This window comes from Sceloporus occidentalis, unplaced genomic scaffold (assembly GCF_023333645.1).
Source record: "Sceloporus occidentalis isolate IW3139 unplaced genomic scaffold, rSceOcc1.0.p SCAF_4, whole genome shotgun sequence".
NCBI lineage: Eukaryota > Metazoa > Chordata > Lepidosauria > Squamata > Phrynosomatidae > Sceloporus > Sceloporus occidentalis.
The window spans coordinates 200,239,997-200,252,711 of record NW_028316984.1 but is presented as its reverse complement, the minus strand read 5'-3'; the positions used below and the strand labels follow the sequence as shown (position 1 = coordinate 200,252,711).

The 12,715-nt window shown below is 42.0% G+C and overlaps 1 protein-coding gene across 1 annotated transcript; it reads left to right on the top strand.

Moving 5' to 3' along the window:
* Window positions 1–222: 222 nt before the first annotated feature.
* GNPNAT1 (glucosamine-phosphate N-acetyltransferase 1) lies at window positions 223–12,389 on the top strand. Its single transcript, XM_089523641.1, has 6 exons — window positions 223–295; window positions 4,641–4,844; window positions 8,282–8,344; window positions 9,682–9,809; window positions 9,910–9,971; window positions 11,107–12,389. The coding sequence occupies exons 2-6, from the start codon at window positions 4,673–4,675 to the stop codon at window positions 11,252–11,254; spliced, it is 573 nt and encodes a 190-aa protein (XP_089379767.1). The 5' UTR covers window positions 223–295; window positions 4,641–4,672; the 3' UTR covers window positions 11,255–12,389.
* Window positions 12,390–12,715: the final 326 nt, after the last annotated feature.

Here is a 12,715-nt window from a genome sequence, read left to right as displayed (position 1 = left end):
ACCAAAAGTGAACAGAATAGATTTGCTCAGAGAATGGAACAGGGCTGCTTCTTTTAGGAGAAAGTTGCTTCATATTTCCTCTTCCCACAGATGTTAAAAGATCAGTGAGGGCCTGAGGGGGACAGCATTTCTCCCTAGTCTATGTTAGCATTTATACCATTCATAACAAAGAGACATCATAGAAATGCCAGCCTGACATGCCTTGTCATCTGTCTATTCTAAAGGATTTTGCCACAGCCTGTTTGACTACTGAGTGCTGCGCCTGCTGAGCAAAGAGGAACTTGTGTCTAGTGAGGTGGGAAGAATGCAAAAGATAGCCATTTCCTTGTTGGCTTTCTCTACCTTCTAGCAAACAGTCACTTCAAACCACGTCATTTTAATGTGTAACAGTTGGCTCACCTGTTATGAGGCTCCTGGAAGCCTTGTACATCCTGAAAGGGTGTGAGGCGTTCAGGGAAGTGTAAAGTGGCCAGCTTCCAAAGAGGATCTTCAGGACCAGATGAGGCCTGTGAGATTTAATGGGTTTTTTCCCAATCACAGGCTTCCCTATCCCATAAACCACATTAAAAGTGCTCCTGGTTTCAAATGTCTCTTATTGTGTGGGGGAGGGCTACCATTACTGAAACACAAAGGCAAGTCTCCCTTTAGGCCTGAGGAACTACAGTTGGCCCTCCACATTTGTGGCTTTGACTTTTGTGGGTTTGTTTATTTGCAGTTTGATTAATATGTTCTCTCTAGGAATCTAAGTCCTCCAGCGCAACTCTGCCAGAGGTTGACCATAGAGTTGTCATGGAAAACCTAGATGTTCCTAGAGAAAACACTTTTTTAAGCATTTGTAGCTTGATTCTATTAAACCTCTGGCAAACGATGGCCACAGAGTTGCACTGGAAGACCTGGAGATTCCTGGAGAGGTGTTCTCTCTGGTAAAAAGAATAGGGTTTTTTTAATTTGAGGTTTTCCCACATTCACAGAGATCCTTCACCCCAGAGACCACTGTAATTGTATGCCTCTTTGAATCCCTGCCTTTCTGTTCTGCATCCTCTAGCTCAGGAGTAGGAAACTGTTTCCATCCAGGGTTTGCATTCCCTCATGAGTAAACATTTGGGGACTACATGCCAGTGGGGGCAAAACTTCATTCTTTCCCCTTATTACTATAGATCAGCTCCATGAGGTTGAGTAGACGGTGCTCACCTCGGCTGGTCCCCAAGTCATTATTATCCAACAAGTGGCCACTGGTTTGCTTTGTGTGTGCAGAGAGACAGAGGGAGAACAGTTGTAAACAGGTGCATATATGTCTAGGCAAGTGAAGACAATTCAGTGTCAATGTGAACATGCAAAGGGTGGTGCCCTGCTACCAGTGCCATCACTTCTACTATGTCTGATGTGGAAATGGCACCTGGCTGTACTCACACGGCCAGGTACCCAGTTTCTGCATCAGATGCCATGACAATAGGAGTAATGGCATGGCAAGGTAAAGAACACAGGTGGCTGGCTTTTAAACAGCCAAGGTTTGCTGTGGATTTTCAAAGAAACTCTGTGGCAAATCAGGGGTCAAATTGACCTAGGTAGGGGTAAAGGCTATTTATCCTGCAGCTGGGCTGGATCCATGTCTGGTCTGCCAGGATCTGGCCGATCCTTGTCCTGGGGTTTTGGCTTGCATTGTCTGAACAGGACAACACAAGGCAAGGGGGAAACGCAGACCTTGTGGCCCGTGCAGACAACCCCCATGTTGCACTAGGCTGCCAGTGTCCCCATTCTTTCTGAACTTGTGTCAACAGCAGCCAAGATTCAATATAGTGGTTCTGAGATTTGTTTTTGGCTTGATGGGGCCCATAGACATGGAGAAAAAAGGCAGAGAATGGGTTCAAGGCCTTTCCTCTTTGCTACTGATGTACAAGAGGGGGGCACTGAAATCATTCAAACTATTTTATAGTCTTCTCAGGGGCTATAGTACCTTGATGCAGACACTTGGCAAGACTGATCATGCTTTCATGGGAGGAGGTCTTGGGGGGTGGAATAATGTCTTGATTGGGTTGTAAATAGTACAGTATAAATTGCAAAATAATCTGGATCAGTCCTTGCTCTACAAAATGTCGTTTCATTTGCTTCAGTGGAAAAAGTTGCTCTCCGTATTTACTGTTTATCAGAAGGTCTGTACTGTACTTGGAACTGAAATATTTATTTAACCCCTAGTCTTGGCTTTTTTGGCTCCATGTGATGAAAAACAAATAATGTTTTAATGAGACTAACCTTTTGTTGCATCACAGAATCAAAAGTAAATAAGTATAACCATCCCATTACTGCTTGGCTGGCATGCTGTTCAGTAATTATGAGATTGTAAGCTGGTCTTGACATCATAACTACTGAAAATTCACATTTACAGTCGTTAACTATCAAACATGACCCCCCAACCCTATCTGTTCATAGAATCATAGAGTTGGAAGAGACCACAAGGGCCATCCAGTGCAAACCCCTGCCATGCAGGAACTCTCAGTTAAGCATCCCAGACACATGGCCACCCAGACTCTGTTTAAAGACCTCCAAGGAAGGAGACTCTGCTGGGGTTTGGTTCCAGGACCCTCTGTGGATACCAAAATCTGTGGTATTAATACAATCACATTAAATACAATGGCATAGTGATTTTGCCATATAACATGGCAAAATCAAGGCTTGCTTTTTGGAATTTGTATTTATTTGTCTATGTTATATTTTATATTGATGCTGGTCTTTGGCTGTAATAAAGAATTTCATGTATGTTTTGAAAATATTTTCAAGCTGTGTCTGCTTGAATTCGTGGATAAAAAAATCAATGGATATGGAGGGCCATTATCGTAATGATGATGTCTGTAATGTCTTAAATTTGCCTGCATTATGTTTTTGTATTTTAACTTGTGCTAAAGAAGAAATGTGGGTTGTCAATTCCAGATATACTTGGAGGGAAGGAGCAGTAGTAGTAACCCTATGTCCAGTTTTTCTTCTCTCCATGCCCATAGGGCAGGAGGGATGAGCGACATGTAGTCCTTCAGATGTTGCTGGGGTGAAACCCCCATCAGCCCTGTTCAGCCTAAATATGATGGCAAAGGATGCTGGGAGTTTCAATCCAACATCATCTGGAGAGCCTTGTATTGCCCAGCTCTATAATAAACACCAATTCAAATCATCTTTTCTGGGTTCATTTTCCCTAGCATTTCTCTCATCTGAGGCCTAATGTGCACTGCAGAAATAATGCAGTTTGACACTGCTTTACTTGTCATAGCTCCATCCTATTGAATCCTGGGATCTATAGTTTGTTTTGCATCCAGAGCTCTCTGGTGGAGAAGGCTAAACATTTCACAGAACTACAAATTCCATAGCATCGAGCAGTGGCAGTTAAAGCAGTGTCAGACTGCTTTAAAAAGTTGCTCTCCATATAATGCAGAAGAAAGTGCATTATTTCTTCAGTGCAGATTAGACCTGAGTAAGCATGTACAGTGGACCCTTGTTATCTGCTGGGTTTGGTTCCAAGATCCCCCGTGGATAACAAAATCCATGGATGCTCAAGTCCCATTAAATATAATGACATAGCAAAATGGAAAATCAAGGTTTGATATTTGAAATTTATACTTTTTTGAACATTTTCAAACCGTGGATGCTTGAATCCATGTATAAAAAATCCATGTATCAGAAGGACCGACTATACAACAGAAGCTAAATCAAACTAGATGTTATGGCATGGTACCTAGCATGGGGCTGCTGTTTTGGAGGTGACTGTATTTTATGGAATGCCTAGTTTCAGCTGAGGAGAAGGAGGAGAATCTAAGCTGTTGGTGGGGGAACACTTCCACAGAAGAGAAGCTGGTTGAGAGATACTGGCCTGGATGGTACTACAGTGTGCCCTCCACATTCACTGGGATTAGGGGCACAGGACCACCGTGAAATGGAAAAACCACAAATTAAAAAAACATTTTAAAATAGTTTTTGTGGGTTTTTTGGGCTATGTGGCCATGCTTTAGAAGTGTTTATTCCTGGTGTTTTGCCAGCATCTGTGGCTGGCATCTTTCACTGAAGATGCCAGCCACAGATGCTGGCGAAACACCAGGAATAAACTCTTCTAGAACATGGCCACATAGCCCAAAAAACCCACAAAAAACTATGGATGCCAGCCATGAAAGCCTTCGACTTCACAATATTTTTTTTAGCTGGGAGAACCTTTCTGGAAATTTCTAGGTCCTTGAGTACAACTCTGTGGTCAACATCTGCCATAAATTGACCATAGAATGCCTAAAGAAATGTTCTCTCTAGGAATCTCTAGGTCTTCCAGTGTGACTTCTAGTGAACACTGACCATAGAGTTTCACTGGAAAACCTAGAGGTTCCTAGAGGGAGCATATTAATCAAACCTACGAAAAATCAAAGCCGCAAATGTGGAGGGCCGATTGCAGTTATTTGTCAGTACAGTAAATATACTCAGTTGTTGGATGGTAAATGAACACATAGGTAAATGCCGTTGATTAAACTTAAGGTATGATTCAAGCCACTGAATACTGTTATAAGGGTTAAAACAAAGAGGTGTAGAAAAGCCGGTACATAAAACTAGCCAGGAACAGAGGAACATTACAGTATTTAAACACAACAGTTGAATGGATCAAATACGTTGTCCAGTTTCAGCACACCTGTTAACCATCACAGCTGTCATGATGCCTGCAGCAACAGTAAAGCCCAGCAGCACACCCATGTATGACCCTCAACTCCTTCAGGAACTGGACTGGAGTCAAAACACCGCTACATTTTCACCTGCTATTTCACCTGCAAATCCAGGCGATGGTTTAGTCCTGAGACCTCTTTGCGCTGCTGACATCAACAGAGGTATTGTTCACAAGTTCTTATTTGCAAATGGTTGTATTAAATGATCTGGTACTGAACCCCACAAGTCACTGTCAGGAAATCTTCAAATCTGATATTACGTTTTTACTTCTTGCTACCAATCTCTTAGCCAGTTAGCCCTCCACATTTGCAGATTTGATTAATATGTTGTCTTTTGGAATCTCTAGGTCTTCCTGCTTCCAGCACTGTCCAGGTGACCATATAGTTATGCTGGAGAACATATAAATTCTTAGAGAAAACACTTCTCTAGGCATTTGTAGGTTCTCCAGCATGATTCCGTGATCAACTTCTGGCAGGTCTTGAGCATAGAGTTGCATCGGTGGACCTGGAGATTCTTATTTGCAAACAGCAGGCAGTAAAAAATTGCGGCATACGCTGGAAGCCTGCTCCGGAAGAAGCCTTGATGCCACGAAGAAGTAATAGGGCATGTGCCACTGTGTTGTGGTCACAAACCCCATTACTTCTAATGGGACTCAAGCATACATGTTTTTCCCTTATGTGGGGTGGGGTGGAGTCCGGAATGGATCCCCGCATAAGGGAAGGACGCACTGTATTTGAAATTGAGCCACACAGAGGTTTAGGGTTTGCACATGATTATGCAGGCTGCATTTTCCCCTGGCCTGGCTGGACTGGAAAAGTCTAGTTCTCTGGGCTCTGTCCTGGGCCCAGTGCTATTCAACATGTTTATCAATGACTTGAAGGAAAAATTGGGGGCATACTTATCAAATTTACAGATGACACCAAACTAGGGGGAGTAGCTAATACCCCAGAGGACAGGATCAAAATTCAAAATGACCTGAATAGACTAGAAAGCTGGGCCACAGCTAACAAAATGAACTTCAACAGGGAGAAATGTAAGGTACTGCACTTAGGGCGAAAAAATGAAATGCACAGATATAGGATGGGGGACACCTGGCTGAATGAAACTACATGTGAAAGGGATCTGGGAGTCCAAGTAGACCACAAGTTGAACATGAGTCAACAGTGTGATGCGGCAGCTAAAAAGGCCAATGCTATTTTAGGCTGCATCAATAAAAGTATAGTGTCTAGATCAAGAGAAGAAATAGTGCCACTGTATTCTGCTCTGGTCAGGCCCTACTTGGAATATGTATCCAGTTCTGGGCACCACAATTCAAAAAAGACATTGAGAAACTGGAGCGTGTCCAAAGGAGGGTGACTAAAATGGTGAAAGGTCTGGAAACCTTGCCCTATGAGGAACGACTCAGGGAGTTGGGGATGTTTAGCCTGGAGAAAAGAAGGTTAAGAGGTGATATGAGAGCCCTGTTTAAATATTTGAAGGGGGGTCATATTGAGGAGGGAGCAAGCTTGTTTTCTGCTGCTCCAGAGAACAGGACCCAATGGAGCAATGGATGCAAGCTACAGGAAAAGAGATTCCACCTCAACATTAGGAGGAACCTCCTGACAGTTAGAGCTGTTTGACAGTGGAACAAACTCCTTTCTCAGAGTGTAGTGGAGTCTCCTTCCTTGGAGGTCTTTAAGCAGAACCTGGATGGCCATCTGTCGGGAATGCTTTGATTGTGATTTCCTGCATGGCAGAATGGGGTTGGACTGGATGGCCCCTGAGGTCTCTTCCAACTCTAGGGTTCTATGATTCTAGTTCCAGCAAACACCCTGGTAGCTGCTTCTCATACCAATGGTGTTTTCCTCCAAAACTGTCTTCCGAATTCCCCCACCCTCATTTATAAAAGCAGCCTTAGAAGGTGAGCATAGAGTTGTGCTGGAAAACCTAGAGCTTCCTAGAGAAAACACTTCTCTAAGCATTTGTGGGTCTTCCAGCATGATTCTATGATCAACCTCTGGCAGATGTTGACCATAGAGTTGCACTGAAGGACCTGGAGATTCCTAGAGAGGTGTTCTTAGGTAAAAAGAATTGTGGGGTTTTTTTTATTTGCAGTTTTTCTGCATTCCCAGGGGCCCTTCACCCCTAAGCCCTGCAAATGAGGAGGGACCACTGTATAAGTAGACCAAAAGAAAATGCTTCAAAAGCATCCACATATAGCTAAGACTGTAGCGGGGTGTGTTTTTTTGGGGGGGAGCCTTTTTCTATCCCAGAACTCCTAACTAACCTGATGCTGCTTGTGGACAACAGTTTAGCTCCCTTATAACATTTATTTCCCACCCTTCATCTAGAAAGGTTCCCAAGGGGCTTTCCTGATGAAGACATGACCCATAAGGAAAGGGGAATGCCAGTAGGGAAGGGGATTATGTTCAGCAGATCCTGGCTGCTCTTCTCCTCCTCAGAGGCCAGAGTAATGGCAATTGGGACGTGGAATTGGGGCTGTCACCAGTTGTTGGGCCAATATTGCTAATTTAGGGGTCTTAAACATGCTAGGATTACAAAAAGGAGGCTTCTCAGTGTCTTTTACAGGAAGGGTTTGGCAAATTCAGATCCAGGATCTCTGAGTTTAATACCAAGCAGAGTATACACAGAACAGAGCAGCACTGAATATGAACACTTGTAAGAAATTGTTCTTTTAGCCAGCTACGTATTCTTGGTTTGGCTTTAGAGCCTCTTGTCCAGAGATCATAGCAAATCACACAGATGAATTGCAGAGCAAATTGTTAATGTTATAATGGTCTGGTACAGAAATGCATTAGCAGGATGGTTGGTCTTCAGAGCCACCATCTTGAGGGGAGAGAAGCAGGCAAGAAACAACAGACCTCCGCCTGCCAAGTTGAAGAGCCCTCCCCCCGACCTCCATCTTGAGGGGAGAGAAGCAGAGGGTTTTTTGTTTGTTTGTTTGTTTTGTTACTTGCTTTGTTGTTGTATATGCATATGTATGCTGTAAACCGCTTTGACCGTAGGAAAAGCGGAATACAAATAAATCATATTATTATTATTATTATTATTATTATTATTATTATTGTAGTTTGAATCTACTGCTTAGCTGTGGAAACCCACTGGGTGACCTTGGGCAAGTCATACACTGTCAGCCTCAGAGAAAGGCAAAGAGGGCCCACTCTGAACAAAGGCTGCCAAGAAAACCCGGTGATAGGGCCACTGTGTCAAAAATGAGTGGAAGGCAGACAGAAAATGCTCTTTCTGCTGCTTTAAATTTTACTGGAACTATTTCTATCTGGTTCATTGAATTTTGATGTTTTCCCCTGCTTATTTAGAGGTTGCTATAGTCAGTATTATTATTACATTTGCTAGTAGTTGATTGCCTTTATTGTAAATGTCTGTTATTTGTGTTGCGCAGCAACATTAAAATTCTTCAGATTTTACTGCGCTTGGAAGTCTAGATTCCCACTAGTTACTCTGGGCTCTTGGTTTGTCTTTTTCAAAGGTCTTTCCGTATAGTGAAATGTCTGTCCAAATGCTGAAGCCATGAATATGTTGCTGTAAGCTGTTCATTTTGAAAAATTGACACGCATTGAAACCCTGTTTTGATTTGCAGGTTTTTTAAAAGTCCTGAGTCAACTTACTGAAACTGGAGTTGTCAGTCCTGAGCAATTCATTAGTAAGTACTTGTTTGTTTTTTGCTTTTTGAAAGAAGGAAACAAAGAGTTGCTTCAGTGGCAGCTGTCTCTAGATGACTCCCCTTAGCTTCTGAAAATGGATGCCTTGTTGATGAACTCTAAAGAAATCAGAGGAGGACTGCAGGAGTGGCTTAGGTAGTGATGCAGGCTTGTCTCTGGTGGGTCTACACTTGCCAGAATACTCCTGGCTGCCCCTGGAGTACTCTGGCCCCAAATCCCCCCCCCCCCCCAATACCTGTTCTCTTTTACTGCTCTACAGCGAACAGCTGCTTTCCCATCTGTGGTCAGAACTGTAGGGCAATTCAAGTTTCCTAAGGCTTCAGCCTTTGTTAAAGAAACAAAAATATTTAAATATCAAAGCCAAGCCTGTTAAGGTCTAGCTTTAAATCAGCAGAGTGGCAGAAAATGTGTCCTTGTCTAACTATGCTTCTCTCAGAACTGAAACTAGCTCAAAAACAAGGCAAGTAGCTTGCAGTTTAAACAAAAGTTTACTAATGGCTTGAATTTACATATACATAGAGGCTATATCCAAACCTAGCTAATCAATAGTTCAGGTAAAGAAGAAATCTTTGTTACCAATTTTCCAAAGAAAGTTGAGAGAGGAGGAAGATGGGGAACCCAACAGGGCAGGAGAAACATCTTTGTGAGGGAGAGAATGTCCCAAAAGGGTGTGTGTGTGTGTGTGTGTGTGTGTGTGACCTGAATCACACGGTCTGTTTACCAATTTGCAAAGGCATTTATTGGCCTGTGATTCAGCAGGAGCAAATGGCATGTTTGAATGATAGGAGGATTTGCACAGCAGGAGAAGAGAGAATGCTATAAAATCTTCCAACAAGCCCAGTCATACTATCAACGCTGGGCAACTTGTTCTGACATTAGAGTGACTTGTGCTGGGAAGCTTGCAGGGACTGCAAGTGAATAGGCAATCACCACCTTCATTGCAAAGAGAACCAAAAGCCCACAGCAAACGGCAAGTTATTTAAGTACAGATTAGGGGGAGGGAGCACCAAATAGTCCAGATCCAATTCAGAGGTTTGGCCCTGTGTCATGGAAATTGGATGTTGCCGGCCAGGTGGACTTTAGATGAAATCACCCATGTAGACAAGGCCTTTGTGCCCCTTTCTTGGCCACCTGCTCATGGCAGCTATTTACCTTTCAGAAAAGAGTCTCACACATTACTTATCTGTTTGATTTAACTGAGGCGCAGTGGGGTATCCCCTGAGGAGACGAAGTGTGGGGTAGAGCAGGAAGAAAATGTGATAGCAAAGCAAAACTGATTTTGTTTTAACCAAAAATGTTACTACCTGTATTTGTATAGAAACCTTTGAACGCATGAAGAGTGCTGGGGATTATTATGTAACAGTTGTGGAGGATACTAATCTAGGAGAGATTGTGGCCACTGCAACTTTAATCATAGAACATAAGTTCACTCACTCATGTGCAAAGGTAGGTATGTTGAAGAAATTAAGTATGTTACCATTAATAAGCTTTTAAGTGTTCAGGTTTACTGGTTCTCAGTTTATTAAGTAATGTTCCCTGTTTTTAGAGGGGAAGAATAGAAGATGTTGTTGTAAGTGGGGAGTGCCGAGGAAAACAACTTGGGAAATTGTAAGTAGTTATTTGTGATTGTAATTGCCATCTTGGAAGGTGTCTTAATTGCTTATTGGTTTCTGTGAGAAAACTGCAGATGGCCTAAACAAGCATTCTCCATGATTAAACATTTCACATATGTTGAGAAAATGCATTATATAAGTCATTTATATAAATTATAAAAATATTAATTAAGTGTACCAAACTACCTACATTCTTACCTTACAGTAGTCATGTAGCAGATTTGTTAACTCCATATTACAATTGCAGGAGTAGGGACAAAGTTGAGAAAGGAGTTTTGGTCTGAGACATCCAAACTGAGATCTAAACTGGAGTACTTTTAGCAAATATCCTTAGTGCTTAACCAGTTCCAAAACATTATTCACAGCTGGGAAAACCCAAATATAGCCTTCGTCATGGATGAAGCCAACCATTCCAAAACTTAATCTCCCTCATCAGGATGCCAAACTAAAAGGATATGCTGGACCACTTGGGAGGTGGGATGTAAATGTAAAATGGGGGGAAATACTTCTCCTCTCCAAGAAAAAAAAAAAGATGTAGCATGTTTGGGGAACCCATCTGGAAAGTAGCCAAGATTCCAGAACTTGAGATCACTCCTTGCACTTTTGATTTAACAGATCCTCTTGCAGTACCCAGAGTAGTGCCACCATTTCCCCACAATTCTTGCCCACCATTTTCTTAAAAGCAAGCATGTACTAAAAACCCTCCACATTCTCTGGGGTTAGGGGCACAGGACCCCTGCGAAATTGGGAAAACGACAAATAAAAAACACTGACTTTTTTTAAACTGAGAGAACACCTCTCTATGACTCTTTTGCTCCACCTGGGCATTTCTGTGGTCAAAAGCTGCCATGAACCTACAAATGCCTAGAGAGGTGTTCTCTGTAGCACTACCCGGATCTTCCAGCAAGACATTTGGCAGAGGTTGACAATAGAATCATGCTGGAGGAGCTAGAGATTCCTGGAGAGAACATATTAATCAAATCCGTGAATAATCAAACCTGCAATTGTGGGGTGTGTGTGTGTGTGTGGTGTATGTTGAACATTGATTCAATGGTTGTCCTAATATGTTTTTGAAGGGGCTGAGGCAAAACACTGTTTTATTTCAAAGTATTAAAACTTTCTTCCTTTAGACTGATGTCAACTCTCACATTGCTAAGCAAGAGACTAAACTGCTACAAAATTACACTTGAGTGCCTGCCAAAAAATGTACCTTTCTATGAAAAATTTGGATATTCAGTATCTGAAGAAAACTACATGTATCAAAGGTTCTTCAACTAAAGAACTTCCAGCTGTAATCTCTTGCAATGGACTGTTGGTGGCGGCGCTTGTGCTACTGTCTTCTGTCTCTTTAGGGTAAATTGATGTGCTGCAAATATCACCTTGAGGCACGGGACAAATACTTTGGAACTGAAGACCAGTTGCTTTAGGTTTCTTTGGCAACAGCGAAACTTAATTAGAAGGTGTTTCCTACTGCTCTTTGCTAGCTGGGACTTGAGCAAAATGCTATAATGTAGGGATGGGTTTTTTACCTGGTGTTCTGTCTTGCCTTGTGTTTTTTCCAAGTGTTCTGCTTCTTGTTGGCAGACAGATAGTGGTTATAACTGAAGCTGGACTCATTTGTGCAGATTTTGTCATAAGAATGAAAAACTGAAGTCTGTGCCAGAGGTAACTATTTCCATGTTGCCATTAATGGACCTCAAATTTTTATAAGTACCATGTGATCCCTATGGTGATGACTTCCAAAGCGTGGGTTGGCCCCACTGCAATAGCGGTTGATAGAGATGGCTGCAGAAAGAACGGGCCTCTGCTTTGTCATGCAGTTTAATACCTCAGGCCATGAGCAAAAACTTGCATACGGAATATTTCACAGTTCTTAAATGTGTTAAGAGACACAATACTGTTGTGGCTCTGAAAACACTTAGCACTGTAGACCTTGCATCTACAAAGGCTGGTGACAGTCATTGTGAGAAATCAGTGTCACAGAACATACCTTTCCTGCTTGCATTTGTCATCTTTTCTTTGTAAACACAGTCTGTTTTGGCATCAACCCATTCAACAGATTGTGTAAATCCAAAGTTGTTCTCACAGGTTTTCCGTGCTTTTATTTTATTTTAGGATAAATAATTCAGCACTTCTTAGCACAACTCCCCTCTTGCCATCTCAACTTGAAGGGGTTTGTCGTAGTATAGTTTCAAGGGAAATGAAGGTTATTATAGAAGTGTTTTATAGTTGACTAATTAGCTTTATAAAATATTACTGAACCACAGAGGGCTGTTGTAGGATGGGAAAAGTGTTTTAATTTCATGTGTTTGGGGTATGTCAAACTTTTTGGAAGATGTTTAAGTTTTATTTATTTTTTTAAAACCTTGTGAAACTGTAATAAAAAGAAAAAGTGTTAATTTAGTTCACAATACTATCACTTTATTTTTGCTTGGATCTTGGTGGCCTTTGTTTAAGTGTTCCTACCGTGGGGTTTATCCATTTAAGACAAATGAACACAGTTCAAGGGAGAACATGGCTGTTCTCCACCAGAACTCTCTCCAAATATACTGTTCAGTAGTCTAGACCATGAACTGTGGAAAGCAATAGTCCCAGGCTGAATTAAGGATGTAGGTTGGTGTCTCACTGGAGAATGAGTCACTACGATGGTTATTGATTTTTAGCTATAATTCCAAGTATGGCATTACAAAGGTGGCCCTGAGCATGCAGATCATTTTCTATTCAGTTCCTTTTAGAATC